Here is a 23,516-nt window from a genome sequence, read left to right as displayed (position 1 = left end):
ATGTAGGAGGCTTACTGCTGGCACAAATTATCAAGCTTATCAATCTTCAAACTCACTACATCGTACATGTACCACATTGTGACAAAGACCATTTGGACGAAGTGAAAGGCAAGTCCAGCCATGGGTCTTGTAACTAAAATGCTGTTACACACAAGCCTTCACCTATGGATCATTTACATGGGCACTCTTCCAAAACGTCACACTCTGAACATGATCTCAATTCAACTTAACTTTCTCCTGGTCTTCATATGTATTTCCTTTCTATCAATGCAATTTTTTTTATGCTGACTTTCATGAGGTGACAGACATAAGATTTCTTCAGTCGAGATGATTTAATCATGTCAACAGACGCCATGTGTCTCTTTACAAATGTTGGCTCAAAGAATTTCACGTAGAGTATTACTGAGGGAAAACGGAAATTTCTAGACAGCATCGACATCAATCTCGAACAACTCACCCAAGTACTGCATACTGTTAACGTGGATATTTTCGCGTGACTAATTTATCGTGCTCGGCCGGCTAACATGAGTTTCGCATGTTTTAATTCCATGGAATCAAGACGGCATTTACATCAACTACTGGAACATATGGCAAGCAAAAATATTCGCGTGCCTTTTTTTTTTTTTGCACAAGTTTCTGGTTGCAAAAAATGCGCAAAAATTTCAACACCGCCAAAATTTCCACTTTCACACTAAGTGCACACATGCATACACATAGGAATTATGAGTTGTAAAATAAAGTAAATTTGTAAGTAATAAACCATTGTATGTAAGTTACATACATGTATGTACATCCTCAAATGTATTAATTTCTATCTTGTTACCTCTCAATACACATTACATGCAGTCCCTCACCTATTACATTCCATTCACGCACAAATCATTTTTCCTTGTACAATGTAGATATCCATTCACGCACACATCATTTTTCCTTGTACAATGTAGATATCTCTTCTCCTTCACTACAAAATAAACTCTCTCTAACCTTGCAAAATACCCAAATACGTGAAAGACACTTCTGTCACACACATCTTTTCAATTATCCATTACAATCGTTCAGAACCATTTTGGAACAGCTTCAAAAGAACAAATAAATGTCGTACTCTTAAAGGCACATATAACAAACAAGAAGAATAAATTTAACATGTGCACGCCAAACAATATTTCAGAATCTTTGCATAGGTTTGGCGAAGACGTCACAAAGAATGCAATAAATGTACTCACAGTGAAAAGCACATCATCGACAAGTCACCAAAAAGCAAGGAATCGATTGCAAATAAACTTACTTTTCCCACAATTTACAAGCCCCTTGCAATACATTAATTCATTCTCTTGCAACTGACAAGAAGTTAAGGCGTAATCTAGTCAGAGAGAATTAAAAAAAAAAAGAAATATCACTATGGCGACTGGTATGCCTCCGCCATATCACATGGTTTTCCCAATAAATCTATACATGTAGTAGGCCCTATGTCTTGACAACGTGAGACGACACTTTCAAAAGATTGGTAAAAATTTTGAAATGGCATGTTTGAAAGTTTGGTGCAACGACAAATTTGCTATAATAGCAACTCTTGCTGCAATGGCAAGTGTCATGGTAATGAAAAGGATCCTGCTTCCTGATTGGCTGTTGCTATACGAGAAGTTGCCATTCTCGCAAGAATTGCGATCATAACATCTTTTATGAAATCAGACTCAATGGGAATTCGTGGGAATTACTTTTACGCTTTCAGCTGTGGTGATAGGTACCGATAGTGGCCACAATGCCGCGACAGTATGTCAAAATATTGACCCTCGATCGAGATAACTGCCTACGGCTAATTCCCCACTTTCTATAAACCATGGACAGCCCAACAGGAGTGTAGGCTAAAGCAAATGATTTGGCAGCTAGGTACCAACGTTAAACAAATCATGCTTCTGGAATGATGAAGGCCTTTAAAAAACATCAGATCGTCATATAATCATGTTGCACTGCGTACCATAAGAGCCCAACCATTAACAAAAATACAGCCTGACGGTATCCGATTAGTGTATCTAATCCAAGATATGAGCAGGAATTAATGTTTTGTTTGCTTGTCTGTGTTTGCAGATGTCCTTCGATGTCAGCGTGTTTGAAATGAACGACAGCCTGTGGGTTTATTAAGACACAAATCCCTCGAAATCCAATGTGTCACGTGTAGCATATCCAGGGATATCACTGGCTTAGATTGCAGTCAAACCTAGAAAGTGTCTACAACAGAGAGGTTACGAGCACTTTATGCTGAATCTAACCATCGTTCACACATTAGATTTATCACGATCAACCACTGCTTTACAACTTGTCACCACCGTACACCAGCAGTGTAAACTGAAATAAAAGTTCTTCATCCAGAATGTGCTGTCTCATACATACAGGTCCATTCATGGATTTGAGTAGGGGGATATACATCAGCCGAGTTGTTCTTTTTCTCTCTCTCTTTTTCTTTTCCTTCATGGGGGTCACGTTAGCTCCATCTTTCTTGGTGCTTGCTCGATGTACAGCTGCATCTGTGCATGTAAAAAGTCAAACAGCTTTTGATTATTACACATCACAAACTAATAATGGGAAGACATGCTTCGTCAGTTGGATTATCATTACCATAAGATTCCACACTCTTCTTTTTGAATGCGACAAATACTGCCGAATGAAACATTAACATATACATTTGTGCTGCATGTCAATGTGATGGTGCAAATGCTGTTTTAAAATCTATGGAATCTGTTGGAATGTAATAAAAATGCACCTATGGCAATGAACACTACAAAGTTTTGGCTATAACTACAAGCTACACACAGTATTATGTCCATCATTATTAAGGTTGAACAATGACTTCATGAAGGCACAAATGAAAGGAGAGCTCTGTTTTGACCTCCTTTCCTCCCCCCCCCCCCCCAAAAAAAAAAAATGAATAAATGAATGAATGTACATGACAAATTGAATAGATAGATAGATAGATAGAAAAATAGATACATAAATGACTAAATAAATAGGTAAATAAAGAATAATTGAATAAATGAATGAAGATAAATAAATAATGAATGAATAAATAAATAAATAAGTAAATAAATACATAAATAAATAAATGAATAAATAAAAGGAATGAATGAATGAATTGATGAATACAAGAAATACGCATCTTACCTTTAAAAGGTCTGATGAAACTGACTTCAGAGGGATCATCCTGGCCTCTTTCATCTGACACATTTCATCATCTGCCTCTACCCAAGGGAATTCCTGCCATGACGACAAAGTTTCAGTCATAAACTTGACACAGTGAACACAAACACGCTTTTAAATACAGTATTTGACCACCAATCTCATGACAACTGATACTGAGCTCTGAGAAATCATCAGTTTTTACTAAGTCTGTCTCATTCTTGTCTTTTTTTTTTTCTCTCAGCCAGAAGAGCAATCATCATTATTCTAAGAAGATCCTTCTTCAAAAAGATACACTTAATCAAAATACCAGCAACTCTTGGCCAGACAAGGGTTGAAATATGAAATGAAGAGGTACGTACATAGGAAATTCTGAAAAGATATTATGAATGCCCTCTCCTTTCCCCTCATTTTTTTTTTTCCTTTGCTTTGTTGAACCTATTACAGGTTGACGAGGGATTCCACATTCATCCACCTTGATGATACAACTGTAATAAAAGGAGAATTCAATACATGCTGAACACTAATATTCCTATTATGCTATTACAACACCTAAAATCATTCAGAGCAAATGATCCCACAGAGAGATCCATCTTCATTAGAGAAGAGATTTATTATTTTGTTACTTTGAGCACTTGCACAAGTGACTCTTACATAGCCTTACCTTCAGAGACATACTTCCATCTTATACAGTGTACCTGATGGCTTGTTACTTTATTCCAGCTTTGGACTATTTTCCCCAAAATGACAACATCAGCCTTTGAACATGAGCATAGAGGAATGAACTAGAAATGGACTTTTGATAAAGTTCATCTGTTCTCGTGAGTGATAATATCTCTTCACACTCTGAAGCTGTTTACTTTTTCATTTCTCTCTCTCATCCACAAGCAAACTGTGATTCTTCCATCATTTCTCTATCTATAATTGAAGCTTGATATAGGAAAGCCTTGATTAAAACACAATGGAAACTAGAAATGTCGCTACGGCGACTGATGCCTCCGCCATAATGCATGTATTCTCCCAATAGGCGTATAGTACAATGTCTTCACAATGTTGATGACATAACTGGCAAAATATCGAAATAACAGGTTTGTCAGAAATATCTTGAATGTTCACTTTCCACGAACTGGGTCTGCTATAATTGTCTATTAAAGAGTGCAGGTACACATATTTGGGGAATTGAAAATTTTTACTTGACTTCTGACCGACCTTATTATAAGTTTCATGCATTGAGTATAATTTTCAAGGTATGAAGAAAGAGTGTAATTACAGTACAAAATATTTTTTTTTTCATTTAAACCTGACCTTTGACCCTTAACCTTTGACCTTTGACCTTCTGGCTGGAAATTTCCAAGAGAATCTCCATCAAGTAATACATGTACATATATTAAACACTTTTAAAACTAATAATGCAATCATTGCATTGGTATATACTAGTATACATGTATGAGGGAAATACAACAGTAACATTTTGAGGAGTTGACCTTGACCTTTGAACCCCTGACTATTGACCCATGACCCCTAAATTCCACGAAGTTCCACGAAGATACATTGAACCATTTGCGAGAAAAAAGATATTGCAACATTTTCACCTAACCTTTGACCTTTTGACCTTTGACCTTATTTCATGAAACTCTCTTTGGAGAATCTTTAAGCAGTAGTACATGTTCACACCAAGTTTCAAGAAAATACCTTCGGGCATTGCATAGATATGGTGGAAATTGCAACATTTGTAGCATTTGACCTTGACCTTTTGACCTTTGACCTCTTGCCAATGTCACTAAAATCTACTCAACTAATTGTCCCATTATACATCATCCTTGGACCAAGTTTGGTGAAAGCTGCTTCATCCAGTTTTGAGTTATCACGTAAACAGATAAATTTTAGGATTTGACCTTGATCTTTGACCTTTGACCTCTGTCTGATTTCACTGAAAAACTAATCAAGTAATTGTCCCATCATACATCATCCTCCTACAAAGTTTGGTGAAATTTGCTCCATCCAGTCTTGAGTTATCGCGTAAACGGATACAATTTCATGATTTGACCTTGACCTTTGACCTTTGACCTTCAGCTGATTTCACCCAAAATCTAATCAAATAATTGCCCTATCATACTTCATACTTGGACCAAGTTTGGTAAAATTCCAATACATATTACTCAAGTTATCGCGTAAACGAAAGCGGACGGACGTACGGACGGACGGACAACCCGAAAACATAATGCCTCCGGCACCACTTCGTGGCGGAGGCATAAAAAACCAAAAATTGTTAATAACTACGTATTACAAACCTGTAGAAGGTGCTTTTCATTGCTCTCCATGGAAGCAGATCCTTTTGTGTACACCAGTATTGAGAAGGTACAGTCTGAAACATTTGTGACATAATGAAAGACATAAAATGGGACTGCCAGTATACCATGCATCATAATGTAAAATACATGTAATTACATCAAAGTGACACTTTCCTTTACTAATAGTAATTCCATGCTATAAACAATATTGGTTCATATCTCTAACCACCTTTTTTTTTCCAATGCATTCTAGAAACTACTTCGTAACTCCTATCCAAAGCTCTAATCCACAGAAGTGTTCAAGGCCTTATCATTCTCACCCGACGTAATGTTCTGTGAGCATGAAAAACCGTAATTTGGCACATGAATGTTCCATATTATAATATGTGCTATACACGTATTTGGCCATGATTTCATTTTTCAGATTGCAAATTCAGTCACTATACACATTGCCTTAAAAGACCTGGGGCCCCGTTTCATAAAACTTGTCATCAGTGACAAGTTGTCATAGATGTGACAAGCTACTGAAATCCTTGCATCTGATTGGCTGAGAGCAAATTTGTCATAGAAATGTGGCAGTTGTCACTGATGACAAGTTTTATGAAACAGGCCCCAATTTGCGAAATATTGTGCTCTTGAAATACAATATTATGGTGGCTACTGCAGCTCAAAATTGTCTGACCATTAGTTTTACTGAGCCAAGTGAAAAAAAGGGTCACATGACTAACCAGGGGGAAGCTTCTGCAGCATGGCATCACATGTGTTCAGCCTCAGGACGAAGGCCCTTAGACTCTGCTCAAGCCTTTGCAATTTGTCATCAACACTGTCAAAAGAAGTCATTTTGCAATAATGTAATTATATACCGGTATGCAATTCATAGACACTGAATGGTTTGCTTCTCGGGTTCTAGCGTTGACTAAAGCTGTCATTTTCAGAAAGCAAACGTCCTCAACAGAGATTTACTGTTTACATTTGTAAGAGAGCTGTTCAATATTTACCAAAAGAAAAAGGAGAAACTCCTGTGCTCTTGCTCAGTTGCTTAAAATGGCATTCAAATCATGAAATTTTATTGAAAATGGAGGCTAACAAGTTATATTCATGTGTATTAAATAGGGAGAAACAGATGGGCAAGTAAAGTCATTAAAATTCGGAGATGTTTGAAAACACAAAGCCAAAAATCAGAGATCACACTGAATCCAACAAAGCCATTTCATAAAGACATGAATACAAATAGTCTAAAAGTCCTTGAGTGAGGGAGCAACAGACATTTAATGGAGACCTGGCAGGTACAAAAAGATTTCAGTACTGGTTGATGTTTAAAACATTGTTGCATTGTAACTGATGCATGCACTACTGAGAGAGAATTTTTGCATTTTTCACTAATGCAGAATAGAATTCTATTGTCACATTCCCATTAGCCACATTCTGAAACATGTCATTCATAGTCATCACATTGACATGGACTGCTTTGTAGTATGTGAGAAATATCCACTCCTCATGTGGACACAGCTTTACCCTTCAAGCTTCTTTTCTGCTGGCGGCGTGATTTCAAAGACGAACCTCTCCAGGGGCTGGCTCGATGGGCTTAGCAGCACAACAGAGACGCATTGCACTTCATTCTGTGAAGATCAAGTTGGGGGGGGGGGGGGGAAATAAACATTGGGAGGACACAAGCAAAGAAGACGGACAGCCATATGGCTACACTTTTTATATCACTAAACATTGACCCAATTGACAGGACAGCATGGCAAGAGCCATTAAAGGAAATAAATCATCCAAACTCACAGAGTGGGAAAAATGGGTTCTATTCAAATAATGTGTGTATGATTTATATATCAAAAAAAAAAAAAAAAAAAAAGAATCAAACCCACTGATCTTCTGCCCCTCGAAGCAATGCACTTAGCCTTCATGGCACTCTATCTGAGACAAGCTACACTGAATTTCCCAAAACCCTGAGATTCAGGGATTGCTGCAGGTCCCTTGGGCAAATACCCTCCTAATTTTGGGTACCTTTGGGCCCCCTCAAGGGGCTCCCCTATAAAGCACAACCATCACTTGTACTTAGTAAGCAATTACCTTCTCCTCCTCCCCCCCCCCCCCCCCCATGATTCCGGTCAAGTTCAGTCAAAATCCAGTCACAAGTTTTCAAGATAAAAATGTGAGAAAGTTCAGGCATGACACACATCGCACAATGAATGTTGAACATCAAACAAGCACAATAATTCACTTGAGCCATTAGTTCAGGTGAGCTAAATGTATTTGTGAAACAAACACAAGGACTAAAAACAAAAATAAATAAATAAAAAAAAACACCCAGAAATAACTACAAAACACACATCTAACAATCAAACTGATTCCAATACCTTCACAACATGAGGTTTGATGCCAAGGACCGCATCAGTGATGTACTGGTTGAGTTCTGGATGGCGTGATATCTAAGGGATAAATGACATACAATGTAGAAATTCAGATTGGAGTAACATAAGTTCAAAATTATTCTTCTCTTTCTTTTTCTCTTTTCCCTTTTCCTCCTCCTCCTCCTCCCCCCCCCCCCCTCTCTCTCTCTCCTCCTCCTCTTCCTCCTTCTTCTTCTTCTCCTTCTCTTTCCTTCAAAAGCTCTTCTCCTATCATGTGTGTGGCAAGGCGTGTCCAGGTGACACTGTTTGCTGACTTTCACTAATCACCTGGGGTTGAATCACAAAGTGGTCAGTATCACCTAGGTACTCAATCACACGATAATTTTTTTATTATGCCTCCGCAACGAAGTGGCCGGAGGCATTATGTTTTCGGGTCGTCCGTCCGTCCGTCCGTCCGTCCGTCCGTCCGTACGTCCGTACATGTGTACGTCCGTACGTCCGTCCGTCCCGTTTTGTTTTTGTCGATATCTCAAGAACCGTGTGGTGGTTTTACATCAAACTTGGTATGAGGGTATATCCTTGGGGGATAATACTTTGTGTGGATTTTAGGGTCACGGGGTCAAAGGTCAAAGGTCACAGGTTATTTTGTGAAAAAAAAAAATTGAAATTTCATGTTTTTCTCCATATCTCGCAAATGGTTCAAGGTATCTTCATGGAACTTAGTATATATGCTTGTACCGATGGGCAGTGATTATTCAGGGAAGTTGGGGTCATGGGTCAAAGGTCAGGGGGTCAAAGTTCAAGGTCAACTCCTCAAAATATCACTACTTTCCTTAAAATGCAATATGCCGGAAGGTTTTTTTTTTTTTTTAAACTTGATGTATGGCTTGTATTACCCAATATATATTTTTGGGGAAGTTTCTTGCCAAAAGGTCAAAGGTCAAAGGGTCAAAGGTAAAGTGAAAGTGCTAAATTGCACTTTTTCCTCCATATCTCGAAAGTAACTCAAGGTATCATCGTGAAACTTACATATTTATGCATGTTCTACCAAACAGTGATTCTCTGTGGAACTGTGAGGTCAAAGGTCAAAGACCAGGTTTAGATAATGCTGTTTTCCCATTTGATACTGAAATTATACTTTTTCTCAATACCTTGAAAATTACTAAATGCATAAACTTATAAAAGGGTCAAAAGTCAAGTAAAAATCATCAGTTCCCCAAATACCTGCACTCTGACATTTTAATCATTCATCCAATTGAACCTAGTTCTAGGAAAGTGAACATTCAGCACATTTGTGTCAAACCTGTCATTTTAATATTTTGCCAATTGTGTGAAACTGTCATCACACATTGTCAAGACATTGTACTATAGACCTATTAGGAGAACCATGCATTATGGCGGAGGCATATCAGTAGCCGTAGCGATATATCTAGTTTTTTTTTTATTTTTTATTTATTTATTTATTTATTTATTTATTTATTTATTTATTCATTTATTTATTCATTCATTCATTCATTCATTCATTCATTTATTTTTTTATTTTATATTATTTTTTATTATTTTTTTTGTGGGGGGGCATCAAGTCAACTCCATCTTATTATTTTTTATTTTTTATTTATTTTTTTTTTTTGGGGGGGGGGGGGGCATCAAGTCAACTCCATTGTGTGTCAGAAGTGTGGCTGGCATTTTTTACGTACATGAGGTGTGACTCTGTCACAGTTTGGACCTCCAATGTGTACATGTATGTCTGGGCTGAGGGACAGTGTTTCACCCCTGAACACACAGAAGGAATGACATTCTAAACACATCATCATTGCCCTCCTCAGCTTGTCTTGCTGAACCTCCAACCTGAGACCTTGTGGTTGTATTATGAAAGGTAAAAATGCTTTTACCTGAGCCAGCTTAATAATGGTAGTCCTACATCCGTACTAAATATCAACTAAAATAACAGACAACCATAATGAATTCCACAAAATTACACTGAAAGTTAAAGTTTGTACATTCCCATTGTGACTCATTCTACATGTTAACAGCTTTTCTTACCTGAACAGGAATGTTGTACTTTTGTCTTCTCTCAAAAATTCCCTGAGGGTAGAGATCTCTGATGTACAGAATCTGGTGGACCGCGATTTCAAGGAATTCACACAGAATGTCGGCAGACACTGAAGAAAAACACACAGATAAAAGACACAGCCATCATAGTTTACAATGTGTTAACCTGACTGTATCATTTCAAAGATTGGAATGGTAACATCCAAATCTGACTCTTGACGATGAGGAGGGCTGCTTGTCTTATCTAAGACCACTGTTACACATAAAAGCCGCGGCCTGAGGCCGGCCTGAGGCCGGCCTCCGGGCGGCTTTTTCGTATGTGTAACAAGTAGGGGTCTAAAAGATAACTACCAGCGTAGTCTGGTACAGGGATAGTGGTGGTGGCGGCACTTCACAATATCAAAAGTGAAAATACAAATACACAACCATGACATCAGGAAATCAAAGTTTCATCCTGAAGGAAAGCCTGATAAACCACTTATAACAGATTCATGCTTAGTTCAAACAACTGCATAAAGAGAAATTCCTGATTAGTGATAAAATTCATTGCTCAGAAAAACAAATGAGAGAGAAAAAAAGTTTGTTTTATCAAGATGAGGGTTTGTATGAAAATGAGGATGCTTCCTTTTTCTTCTTTCATTTTTTTTTTTAATTGAACGTCTACTTTTTGTCTTTAGCCGACATAAAACAGCCTGTCTTGAATATTTTCAGTGAGAAATACTCCCACTTGTGACTTGACTTGCCTTTATCCACTTCACAATTGACAGGATCATTCTCATGGGTGCTTTGCTCATAAGATTTGCAATGATCTGTACTGCAAATTTACTGAGTGTGCTTGATTTACTAATACCATTTCCAATTTGAATGATGAAATTACATGAATTAGGGGTCTAGAGTAAAATATCCTGCTTGCGGCAGGCTTTGTAGAGGACACCTATTTGCAGCAAGGGTCATTTCATTCATTGAATTGATGAAAAGGCCCACTACTGCACTAGTGTCACTTACCATAACGCTACTCTTACGAGTATTCACACTCCTGCTTGTGTTCTAAAGTGGGACCAAGCATAACTACACGCAGCCGCTGAAGCGACAGCGCACAGCGGTCTGGTCAGGCTACACTAAGCACAGATCTACGTTCGTTATTATTAGCCGTTTTATTGATAAATGAAAGTGCCCCTGCCAGAAAAAAAGGCACCCTGCTGCATATGGATATTTTACTTTACATAACCCTGACAAGACAGCCGGCAGAAACTTCATGAAACATGACTGCCGTTAGTGTTTAGTCCTTGTTTTCTCCCGGTTGGAACTTGTTACAGCACCCAGTGCCCCCCTGCCCCCCCCCCCCCCCCCCAATAAACAAAATTACATAAATTAGACCATGTGATGGTCTAATTTTGATTTCCCACCGCTCAATTCAAATTAATGTTTTTCCTATAATCAGTGTTGTGAATGTAGTTGAAATGTGTGAATTCAAGGAGCACATCCATTCACATTAAATCTTTCCGTGCCGATACCAAAGCGAGGCACTGAAATTAATCTGCGACTGAAGAAGCCAGAGCGAACCTTTCCGTGAGAAAGTAACGCCGCAGGAAATGGCCACGTCGTTCGAATTTTTGCGCCTAAATTTAAAACAACTGACGGAAAGACAATACCTACCATGTGCCAAGTTCAATTCCTGGTTTCCAACAGACTCTCCACATGTTCCATTTGGATCCATAATCTTGAATTATTGTGGCAAAATTGTCAAAGAAATGTCCACAGTCAACTACCCACGCTCATTAAACCTTCGCGGTAGCGGGTTGCAGCAAATTCACCCGCCAGTCGATCGGGCGACAAGCCCAGCGCTGTTCCGTACCACGAAGGAGGCTGGCTGCTCGGTCGAGGAAGTTGATTGCCCCGCGCGCCACCGATACGTGTTGACAGAAGGCATGGAGGAACCCCGCGACCAGACAAGTCGAATGTATGGTGTCCGTAACTCCTAAAAATAATGAGACGGAATCACACTCTTCTACCACAGGACAAGAAGATGGACGTACCTACATTGTATCATGGACCTGTACAAAAAAGGTCCATGATTGTATTCAGGAATGTACAGAACCTCGCTAGCAGTTGACATTAGCAGTGTGCTTTTCCCTTTTCTTCATGCGATGATGATGCAAAGGAAGAATGCAATGCAAATGTATGTTGACTTTATCTAATCACAACTTGTAGGCCTACTCAGTATATGTGCCATATATTTCAAGATATATTTCTACTATTTCTTGAGATTACTTGGATACATCCACAAAGATCTTCCAAACAATATTCTGTCGGCGACATTATGTAAATCATTGCTAATTAAATACTCGTATGATAGATTCACAAAAGATGTTAGAGTACACCTTCCCCTAGACTGAGCACAACTTGCATGTTTCCCTGGAGTGTTTATTGTTAATCATATTACAAACATGGATATATATGCAAGTTATGCTCAGTCAAAAAAAAAAAAAAAAAAAAAAGGAGATGCATTGCTATGTCTTTTGTTAATCATATTAGTACTTCAGTAATGGCTGACAGATGATCTTACCGGCAAAATCTTGGTTTGGAAGAGTTTTTTTTTTTGTGTGTGTGTGTGTGGGTACACCCAAGTTATCTGAAAGAAAATAGTAGAAATATATGGCACACATTTAAACATGTTGCGAATTCACGTATTGGCTCCAATATAGGGAAGAATCAAGAAATAAACTAGTAATGCAGAAGGTGGAGGCCACCGAAAATTTGAGTTGTTCAATAAACTCATTCTTACTGGCACACATTTAGATATTCATTTTGGTCCATATCTTATAATCTCAACCCTGGCATTGTACAACTGTGTTGCAAATGGTGACGAAAGTATTAATAAGAGATCAGAAAGGTGAGATGGATGAGGGGGTGGAGAGAGAAAGCAAAAAGTGGGAAAATGATACAATAGAATGAATGCAATCCCAGACGCACCATGTGTTAACATTGGCTTTGATGGAGTAAAAACAAACAAACAAACAAACAAACAAACAAACAAACAAACTAACTAACTAACAAACATGAATGGAAGATTATTTATCGAAATCAGACCCTAGAGTCAATACACCTGTTCGGTTTTGGTGCTTGTTTGTTTATGATAATGTCCACTTCAGTCATTACTGGAGGGGGGAGGGTGGTCAATATGCCTAACCATGGAGTTATACCTGTACATATAGCTCCATCGCAAAGCAATTCCATATAGGCAACTTCCGTTATTACTAAGTTCTCGGGACTGGCAGTTTTCTTTCGTTATATCGAAATTTCGTTGTAGCCGAACAAAAGATATGTTACTAGTAATAATAATGATTTAGGTAATTTTACATCGTTGTAATGACATTTCGTTTTAACCGTGTTCGTCATAACGGGAGTGCAGTAGTTGATTTATGCGCAGAAAATGTAAAAACAGAAAAGATGACCCACTGAAGCGTCTTTCCTTGTTATTTTGGAATCCCCGCTCCCCCCCCCCCCCTGCCCCGTTACGGCCGACATATCGAGTTCAAGTATTCTAAAACCGAATAGGTTTATAGGAAAGTTCCGAAATTTTAAAGTTTTACATGTATTCACGAAACAATTATATCATCTGGAAATATGATAATAGATGATGATAGTATGACTTTCACGAGAATCCAACTCCTCTACCACTAATTTTTACAAAGTTCCTTTTTTTAAGTGAAAAGAATTACACTTTTCATCCTTCGTTACAAAGTCTCCGTTATTTAGCATTAACCTGGAATTTAGAACTTCCATGGCGAAAATGGTGTTAAAATGTCAAATCATTAACGAAAATATGATTTGCCTAGTTTTTGTATGTGTTTGTGTTTGTGTGTATGTGTGTGTGTGTGTGTGTGTGTACGCGCGCACATAAACCTATGGAAGAGTTGTTAGTCGATGACATCTCCCTTCAACTTACACATTGTATCAACTTTGTCTAAAATAAAGTATCCGACTGCAACCAACATTACTATTGGTGAAACTGCGTGAGAGTTAAAATTTCATAGATTTTCAAATTTCATGTCCGATTAGGTCAAATGTTGGAGACGCATACATACGGTAGTTAAAACAGGCGTGATGGAACGTACACCTATATGCATTTGATAATGTAAACAAGGTTTTAAGTTAGAGTAGAAGCTCAGCTGCATTAGAAATTCGACTGAAAATGGAGCTAAACTTTGATCTCAATACAAACTATTTACCTCGGAAATTTCGGGTCATCGGATAATAAAGGTAATAGCGTCGACAGCTGAAATTTTCGGAGGTAAATATTTTGTACTGAGATCAAAAGTTTTAACACCATTTTTCTGTCAAAGTTTTAAGATTTTTTGTTTGTCGTCTTAAATTATGATAATTATGAATAAACTAATTACTTCAGTTGAATATTAGATCGCGAGTACAGATTGTATGCTGCAAAGTCATACACCCCAACCGAGTATTGGGTTTGTTTTCTTTACACTGGCGATGATTCCCCAAACAAATATTGTTATCAACACACTCTGTGACTAGGGTACAGGTTTTACGAGTCGCCAACATCAGAAACCATCCACATTATTTCGCTAAATATAGATAAAGTTAAATACTGGTCCAGGTAGGCTAGGTTCCAGGCTCACTTGTGATATTCTATATAGCAGTACACAATAATATTTGGCACCAAAAGAGATTTTCTACATATTCCGGTCCCTATTCCATAATCTCTCTCTTCGGCAGATAAAAGTGTAAAGCAGTGTAAATATAATATTCTTTTATTTTGCGTGATACCTGTTTCGGTTAGGTAAAATTAGATTTTAACGAAGAATTCGGTCTGGAAACCAGACAAATACTTATGAGTCTTAAAGAGTACACTATTTGTTTGAATTCGATTTGAGGTCATTACTGTGTCGTTACTGGGGGTGGAAGGCAGGCACTGCCAGACACGATTGATCATAGGGTGCAATCGGCACTAATACTCACTTGTAGAGAGAAACAAAATACTGTTATTCTCGGGAGTATATTTCTGGTTATCAATTAGTATACTAACATGCTTGCGCGCAAAATTTTAAAGGTTGGGGTCAAGAAAAAAATTAAGATCTTCTTAAAGCGATCAATCCTGTGGTCAACACAGCACGATGTCATAGGGATGAACGCTTCATACTATCTGTTAAGGAAATCTGTAAACAGAGAACTTTAGCTGCTGTTTTTCTAATCGGTGTTTGGGTAATGCAGTAAACGGCAAGGCTGTTTTTTCAACTAGTTGGTAGTTGAAATAACCCAATACTTCTAGCACTGTCTAGTCCACGGTGATAGGGGTGCCATATCACGGACCAACGACGTGATGAGCTCCGACAAAAATGGACCGGCGACGTCCTCCTCGCCACATCCAAAGCGCAGCTTCCTCCGGCTGCTCCAAATCGACGCCATGCAGTTCGGCACGGATTTCTGCTACGCCACGGAGACAGCCGTGGTGACGCCCATCCTGCTGAAACTCGGGCTGCCCACTCATCTCTACAGCATCTCCTGGCTGCTTGGGCCCGTGCTAGGCTGTCTCTTGACGCCGATGCTTGGGCCCACGAGTGACCGCTGCCGCAGCAGTTGGGGACGGCGACGACCCTTCATACTACTCCTCAGCGTGGGCGTCATCGCCGGAATGATCCTTTATCTCAATGGCGGCGACATCGGGAAAGCCGTAAGCAGCAACAAACAGGGTAAACATAATGGATGAGGGATGCTGCATATAACAAGGTTGATACCAGGATCAACAGCTCCACTTATAGTGTTTTTCCCATCGGCCAAGAAATTCAGAAGGCTATATGACATGTACAATTGTCGGTAGCATTTTTTTTTTTGAAAAAAAAAAGGATCTGAATGGACAATACCTTTCAACTGGCTTAAAATAAGATATGATAAAGAATGAGCAAAATATCACGATAAAGTTGACCACTTTAATATTATTTCCATTGATGAAGGTATAAAGAAGAAAGATAGACAGATGCGATAGACGTTAATTTTCTTTTCAAAAGCAAAAGTGTAATGTTCACAGGCTAAAAAAAAAAAATATGAGGGAATGTTCATTTTCTTTTCAGCCTAATTCTATATTCCTAGTTCCTCTGTAATTATTTCTATTTTCCGTATTTTGTCATGTCACTATGTAATATTACAATCTACATGCTTGTGAATATTGCTGTCCTAATAGAGTATGGCATGATCAAAGAGAGGTTTGCAAAATATTAATGCGAATAAACAAAGGCGCACAAACACAAGCCAAGATTGAAAATAAGTTTTCATTCATACAGCATAGCTATGTGAATATTGTGTGATTCCATGGTTCTGTATCTTATGAATGTGACGTCTATTAGAGAAAACAATTTAAAGTGATAACAATAAGTGTGAAATTATACATTATATGGTAGTCTCGGTCTTGACATATTTTTTGAGACTGACTCTCCTTTTCCTTGTTATATTTTGTTCTCCAAAATACTTTTTCCACTGAGGAGACCAGCACGTGTCTTTTTCGTGTGTATTTCACTGCAAGGCTGGGTGTTACCGAATAAACTTCGTGATCTCCCACGCGATGACTATTGACACTGCAAACAAAGTAATAATTTGGAAGAGCGGAGAGCAAAGTTCAGAGCTTCGTTGATTACGCAAGCCATATACCAATCATGGACTTCTTTGTTTTTGTTTTTGTTTTTTTCTGTCCAGGGTAGCCTCTTCCATGCTGGCAGTGCGTTGTCAATAGTTTTATTATCATCACCCTGACACAGCTAGACACCAATGTCTGCACGTAAATCAAGAGGAATATTTTGAATAACATGGTTTCTCCAGTAATGTCCATACCAGACAGGATGCAAATTCAGTATGATTAAATTATGATTTTGAAAATTTGCAAAGCTCACCAGCACGATTAACTTCCCGTTGGCATAAAGTCAGTAGGCCTGTCATATAGAGTTCGCATTTCAAGTGAAATATAAGCAACCTATATACATCTCGGTAAATTGAGATGGTGACTGTGTACTTTGATCAATGAATTCAGATACGCTGTGGTCGATCATCCTTACCATGATCGGCGTAGTCTTCGTCGACTTCTGTGCCGACGCCAGCGACATTCCCGGTCGAGCCTACCTCATCGACGTCTGCAATTACGATGACGTCAACACGGCACTCAATATCAGGGTCGCATTAGCAGGTACACACTACCTTCTTATTACAGAACGTACCGCGATTCATATGGTGGAAATATGACGAGATTTTTTAAAACATTAAAGACTTACCAACGGCATTGGTATAGGGTTTTCTAACGAATACTGTAGGCTATCTTATCATTGTTGTTCGTGTCCAATATGTTTTGCTCCATTATGTTTCACAAATATTGAATATATTTGGCATTATTCCAACAACTGAAATATTACGAATAAATGACACCACTCTTTTTAAACCATATTTCCCCTTTAGATGCTAGGAATTTCATACAGTTTACAGTGAGAATATAATATACAGGTCACATAATATATGTCAGGTCACGTGAACAATGCACCTTACCACATCAGTTAAGTACTTCTCGGAATTGTATTCCGTTCGGAAGTTCATTTGCTTGTTTATATTCACATGGACTTTGTTTCAAATTCAGTGTTTTGTCGCCCAATGAGTTAACTTGTCCATTCTTATTTCGCTTAAAGATCTTTTTTTTTTTCAGGTTATAATCACACTGAATAATATCTCCACCGCTATCCTCCCAGTTTGCAAGTTCAATGAACTGATGAAGTGTGATAACAATCTTAGAATGGTTTTCTCATTTGTCTTCTTGCACCGTTCAAAAAAAAAAAAGAACTTTAATAGTCCGACTTCAAATTGTGTATAATTTCAAGGACATTTGCAAACAACCTTGCTTATGTTAACTGCACAAGTTCATATAAAAGAAATCAAATCCTGAACAATGAGCGAATTAATGTAGAAGGTCTCCGTTGGTATTTTTTATTTTTTTTTTTTAACAGGAGTCGGCGGGAGTCTTGGTTATATCTTCAACGCCATCGACTGGATGGCTTTGCCCTTCGGGAGAGCTCTCGGGAGCCAACTGAGGGTCATCTGCCTCTTCAACGTCACTTTCTACACCCTCGGCATCATCCTCACCCTCTGTAGCATTCCCGAAACACCCTTGAAATGCAGCAATGACTCTTCTTCGTCATCGTCTTCTTCCTCGACATCGCCACTGTCATCATCGACGTCGGTGTCGTCAGCTTCATTGTGTTGCTGTTGTTGCGGGGAAGAAGACGTCTTCGATGATGTTTTGTACTGTGATGGTGATGGCTTCGGTAACCAGGGTAACAATAATTCAAATGATGCGGGGCCCACGATTAGTGGACGGATAGACGACCAAAACGAGAGTCGAGAGGACCCCGCAATTCATACAAACGATCACCAACCCCTACTTTCTAACCGTGAACAGCAGGAGGATTCTGATATCCCTCCACCAGAGCGACCCATCCGACGGAATGCAAAATTCCGGCACTCGAGAAAGGAACACAAGATGCGCGTCACAGAGGTGAGAGACGTCCCCCCTCCCGAACCCTGTCACATCCAGTTTTTCCCCTCACCGGAGGAGCGGAACACTGCCGCTGACGACATTTCTACCACAAAAACTCACATCGTAAACGAAGTCCTTCAAAACGATGACAAATCAAGAGGAAAACGTGTGACGAGTTTAGATGATAATTTTAGCAATGCTCTCGAAAATCAAGCACGTATAGGTGAGGGAAGCATCAGCGCGTATGACACTGACGACCAGACGGACGACGACAGAGGCGGTTCAAACCGAATCCTTGGCAATAACGTCGGCAGAATCATGCGAGACATGAACCGTTCCGAACGGGACAACGCCCACGAGGACGAACCATCAGTGACTGTTAACCAGGCTGAGTATCATCATAACCAAGGCGGAAGGGCGCACCCAACGTCCCCTCCTTCAGCTGACGGGGAGGTAATGAATATGAGAGACCTCTTAAAATCCTTCATCTTTACGCCGTGCGTCCTGCGTCGTCTGCTTTTCAACCACTATGTCTCGTGGATGGCGATGTTGACCGTCATGTTCTTTTTCACCGACTACATGGGTCAGGTGGTGTATAAGGGTGAGCGATAATCCTTAAATTACTATCGTTAAAAACAAACAAATAAAGAAACCTTGCTGCAGTCATATTCGGGAGTTGACAGCCTGCCGTCGGAAATTGCATTATTTATTATTGTATATATATATATATATATATATATATATATATATATATTGCCCTTTTTGTGACCTCAGTCAATGGCAGCAAACCCCATCCTACTTTTATATGGTCGCAAACATCGTGACGCTTTAATTTTATCAATCTATTTTAGTTCTGAATTTCTTTTTCATACAAGACTATAACGCAAAGTCAATGAACAAAGTTCTTAAACTTATGCAAACATGTAAAGATGCAGCCTTTACTAGAAGCAAACTTTTTTCACCACTCGAGTATCTAAAATGGACCTCATGTACAGCAGGTTGTGTCTTGAATGTTCACTCTGTACTTCTGGACTCTACTTGACTCAAACTGCAATGGAGAGTTCTTAATTGACCAGATTTATCTAATACTGATCTATCCCTCCCCTCCCATACCCTTCCCTCCCCTTCCCTCCGCCTCATTCCTTCCCCCTCTGAACAGGAGACCCAGACGCTCCGGCAAACTCATCTGCACTGGAGAGGTACGACAAGGGAGTAAAGATGGGATGCTGGGGGATGTGCATCTACTCATCAACAGCTGTCCTTGTAGGATGTAAGCCATTTTAACCTTTTGGCATTGTCTACGTCAATATGCAATTGGTCGATCGACTTATTGATTGATTGCTTGATTGATTGACTGATTAATAATGGCCTTTTTCAAAGGTAGGAGGAGACCCACTTCCGGGTTTCATGAGCTAACAAGAAAAAAAAAGTCTTCGGTACAAAAAAAAGGGGTGGGAAAGCAAAATCTACTGCCCCGCACCCACTCTGTTTCCCCCTCATTTTCTCTCTTGTCGGAATATATTTGCTTTATCCTACATGATGACGTATCTTGACATTATTTTGTCTTCCAGTGCTGCTGTCATATCTGGATAAGGTTCTCAGTCTGCGCACCGTCTACGTGTTCGGGCAACTCATCTTCGCCGTGGGCTGCGGCGCGTTGGTTCTTCTCGTCGACAACGTCTACGCCACGATGTCGCTCTGCGTCACGTTCGGCATCCACTACGCGGTCATCATGAAGATACCAACAAACATCCTCGCCATCTACCACGAGTCGCCGAGCGTGAGTAGCAATCCAAGATCATCCACAACTAGCCAACTTCCCCTACAAACATATTGGGAAGATTGAATAGCCCTAAATTAGTATCTGTGGTGTGGCAAAAGATAATGTGGACATTACGACTTCAAAATATTATATTAAGTTGTTCACATATCACACTATATAGTTCGTTGTCAGATCATGTAAAAGCTAAAAGGAAACATTCTAATTCGGACGAACTAAACTTAGAAAGTGATCTACAATAATGCAGCCATGGAAGATAAAATAAAAATGGAAAAATTAGTTCCATTGTAATCATCAATCACCAGTCCTTAAGTGTTAGTAAATATTATCCCGATGGAATCCCATTTTCTTGCTCATTTTTCCACTAGTAAATATAATCGTCAGACAAAATCGAGTGGATTAAAGACAGACTAAACAAAAAACAAACTGATATTTGATCGGAAGTAAGTTTAAGTTGCAATTAATTAGCGTTCATCCGTATTTCATACACGTAGCGCCAGACACATCGTACAAATGGATTGTCAAATGAGGAAGCGTTCATTCATTGAGATCTTTGTTTTCCAACCAGAAGAAGCAGGCAAAACATCGGCGCATTTTCAGTGTGATTAGAATGAATGATATTGAATAAGGAATAAATCCCTCCGGTTCTCCTTGATATAAAACACAACAGTTACTGAAAGAGATTTACAGAAATCAAACTGAGAGCAATTCAAACGATGCTTTATGTTTTGATTATTTTGTTTGCTTTTTTTTTAATTGGTTACATTGTTATTTTTTACAACATTATTTTGCAACATTATTTACAAGATTACATTATTCCTTTTTTTTTAATTGATTGCATTACTTTCGACACCTTGCAGTTCACACATCCACCCGGTGGAATGGTCAGGGGCCTGGCCACTGACTGCGGTGCTCTCGGCTGGATGGCCTTCATGTCCCAAATCACGGTGTCTGCTCTACTCGGACCGCTCGTGAAGGTCACCGGCACTCAGCTGACTATCGTCGCCTTCGCCTCCCTTACGGGATTCTTGTCGTCGTTACTCTCCGCCTGTTTCATCAGCTACGAGATCAGATGAGAACCGTAACCATGGTTACGGCGTTATGACTTATTTACAATGATGCGCGCCCGGCAAGTTCGTCGAGCGCATGTGGGACAGGCGAATAATCGCACGTGTGAAGAACCAATCGCTTAATAAATTGCCAAGTTAGATGACAATTTGTTGTGCCAATGAGGTTAAGGTCGTAACCTTACGGGACTCTCGTTTGTAAATATATATATAATCATATGTTATATATAAAGTGTATCTCATACATCCCAGATATTAAACTGAATCTGTGTGAAACCAGTGCGTTTAATTTGTAGTCTTTGATTTAGAATGTTTTGCTCTTCGTCAAAACGGTTCTCATGGTGTTTTGGTGTACATGGAGACATCATTAACATTTGCGCACAAAACACAGAATGACTTCAATTGACCTTGAAGTGACCATAGAGGGAGAGACATTTTCAGAAATATTTTCAGAAATTTTGCAGAAATATAGCCCAGTAATTCAAGATACGTGAGAAAGCAGACAAGATATACTAGAAGTTATGACCACTGGATTTATCGTGGTTCTATAATGGTAGAAAGCATCGAACATCGAGTCAAACAATTAATTCAATTCAATTCAATTCAATTCAATTCAATTCAATTCAAATGATTTTATTTCCATATAAAGTAATACAAAGTAACATACATAACGCTCACACAAGTACAGAATATCTTATGGGATTTTGAATGTCTGAATGAAAATGTATTTTCTTTTCCTTTTCTGTTCATTTGTGAAAAGTCATATTTTATAGTCATTCAACTGTCACGAGATCATGTCTTCTTTTCAGTGCATTATTTCACACATTTTTCATGAACTGAAACGAAGTTAGCTGATTACTTTGTGAAGATCCATCCATTTTTCCATTCTCATTGCCATAAGCTATTTTCAGCCGTTCGTGTAATTCATTGTATTAGTATGTCAACGTCATGCATCATATTTATTGTGCATGTTCGCTCTTTTATCATAGAGGTTGAAATAGAGATTCAACGCAATTCCGCTTAATCAAACAATTAAAACAATGTTTGACAGAAATATTTCGACATATTTGAAATGGAGCTTATCTGTCATAATGCACAAGCGACAGGGACACAGACAAAACAAAAATACACACACACAAAGAATGAACGCACGCACAAACACACGCACTGGGTAACGTGAGTGACATAAAGCTTCAGATTAACACACACACAGCAATTCCTTGTCATGTATTGTTAAAGCTAAGAGGATCGTACTATTTGGACCAACAAGAAGGCACACTACGCATAACTGATGCATATTAATTTTATAGATACATGTAGAATATATTTCAATATAAATATTATGTATAATTACTTACATGATGAGTATTTTTCGGCATGGTGTGTAAAACGTATATATCGCACAATCATCTAAATTGCATTTTGGACAGCTATGCTTCAATAACATTGATGTCATCACCGATGTGTCGGAGAAGTTTTCCTCGGCATTTATCTTTGCCCCCCCCCCCCCCAAAAAAAAAAAAAAAAAATTAAACGATAAATCTTAATAACATTTCTACATTTTTTACATGTTATGCTCTCTTGTTCGTTTCGTTGCATGCATGGTTGTTTTATTCTTGCATTTTTTTTTCTCAAGAAAAAAATGAACACAAAATATAAGAATGAATCGACATACAAATAGAACTAACATAGACATAGAGCAATAATAATCTGAAGTTGTGATTTGTAACCTCGTCGGTCGAAAAAAAAAAATACATGTATTTGATACAATATTACGCCGAAGTCACTGCGTAAATGGAGAATTATAAAAAGAACAAAACAAAACAAAACAAAACAAAAACATGTGCGCGTCATCATAAGCAGAGCTTGACGTAGATGGCGGTCTCGAAACAAATGAAAATGTACAAAAAAAAATCCTGATTTCACTTAGACCCCCCCCCCAAAAAAAAACAACAACAACAACAACAACAACAACAACAACAAATAAATAATTATCTAATAAATAAATGTAAGTGTGATAGTTGGTAAGAGTGTTTGTCGTTTGGTGTGAGTGTATTGTGTGTGTGTGTGGGGGGGGGGTATATTATGTGCAAGGAGGTACAAGGCTTATATAGTACATGATATTAATGATGTATATGTGCTCGTACATGTGTGTTTGTATTTACTATTATCAGGTTTGAACAAAGTTCATGATTTGTGTTAACAAATTAAACTGAAGCAGAACACATTTTCTATACACACACACAGATCAACATAAAGTATGAACAG

The 23,516-nt window shown here is 38.6% G+C and overlaps 2 protein-coding genes across 2 annotated transcripts; one reads left to right on the top strand and one right to left on the bottom strand.

The window, feature by feature from the left end:
• Window positions 1-2,271: 2,271 nt before the first annotated feature.
• Window positions 2,272-11,807, bottom strand: LOC140239011 (mitotic spindle assembly checkpoint protein MAD2B-like). Its single transcript, XM_072318909.1, has 8 exons — window positions 11,528-11,807; window positions 9,863-9,981; window positions 7,826-7,897; window positions 6,978-7,081; window positions 6,191-6,285; window positions 5,463-5,536; window positions 3,157-3,249; window positions 2,272-2,522 (listed from the first exon to the last, which is right to left on the bottom strand). The coding sequence occupies exons 1-8, from the start codon at window positions 11,586-11,588 to the stop codon at window positions 2,475-2,477; spliced, it is 666 nt and encodes a 221-aa protein (XP_072175010.1). The 5' UTR covers window positions 11,589-11,807; the 3' UTR covers window positions 2,272-2,474.
• A 3,408-nt stretch (window positions 11,808-15,215) lies between these two features.
• Window positions 15,216-21,257, top strand: LOC140238682 (membrane-associated transporter protein-like). The gene is made up of 6 exons (XM_072318582.1): window positions 15,216-15,585; window positions 16,914-17,066; window positions 17,872-19,002; window positions 19,561-19,671; window positions 19,973-20,181; window positions 21,042-21,257. The coding sequence occupies exons 1-6, from the start codon at window positions 15,216-15,218 to the stop codon at window positions 21,255-21,257; spliced, it is 2,190 nt and encodes a 729-aa protein (XP_072174683.1).
• Window positions 21,258-23,516: the final 2,259 nt, after the last annotated feature.

Source organism: Diadema setosum, chromosome 15 (assembly GCF_964275005.1).
Source record: "Diadema setosum chromosome 15, eeDiaSeto1, whole genome shotgun sequence".
NCBI lineage: Eukaryota > Metazoa > Echinodermata > Echinoidea > Diadematoida > Diadematidae > Diadema > Diadema setosum.
Note: the sequence above shows the minus strand (reverse complement) of the source record. Positions and strands in the feature narration are given on the sequence as shown.

What these genes read in the sequence shown, in the direction of transcription:
- LOC140239011 (XM_072318909.1), bottom strand. Translation starts at nt 11,588, where the DNA reads ATGGATCCAAATGGAACATGTGGAGAGTCTGTTGGAAACCAGGAATTG. An exon ending in AGTACAACATTCCTGTTCAG is followed by an intron (nt 7,898 to 9,862) that starts GTAAGAAAAGCT and finishes TTTATCCCTTAG; the next exon opens with ATATCACGCCATCCAGAACT. An exon ending in TCAAACCTCATGTTGTGAAG is followed by an intron (nt 7,082 to 7,825) that starts GTATTGGAATCA and finishes TGATCTTCACAG; the next exon opens with AATGAAGTGCAATGCGTCTC.
- LOC140238682 (XM_072318582.1), top strand. Translation starts at nt 15,216, where the DNA reads ATGAGCTCCGACAAAAATGGACCGGCGACGTCCTCCTCGCCACATCCA. An exon ending in CGTAAGCAGCAACAAACAGG is followed by an intron (nt 15,586 to 16,913) that starts GTAAACATAATG and finishes CAATGAATTCAG; the next exon opens with ATACGCTGTGGTCGATCATC. An exon ending in TATCAGGGTCGCATTAGCAG is followed by an intron (nt 17,067 to 17,871) that starts GTACACACTACC and finishes TTTTTTTAACAG; the next exon opens with GAGTCGGCGGGAGTCTTGGT.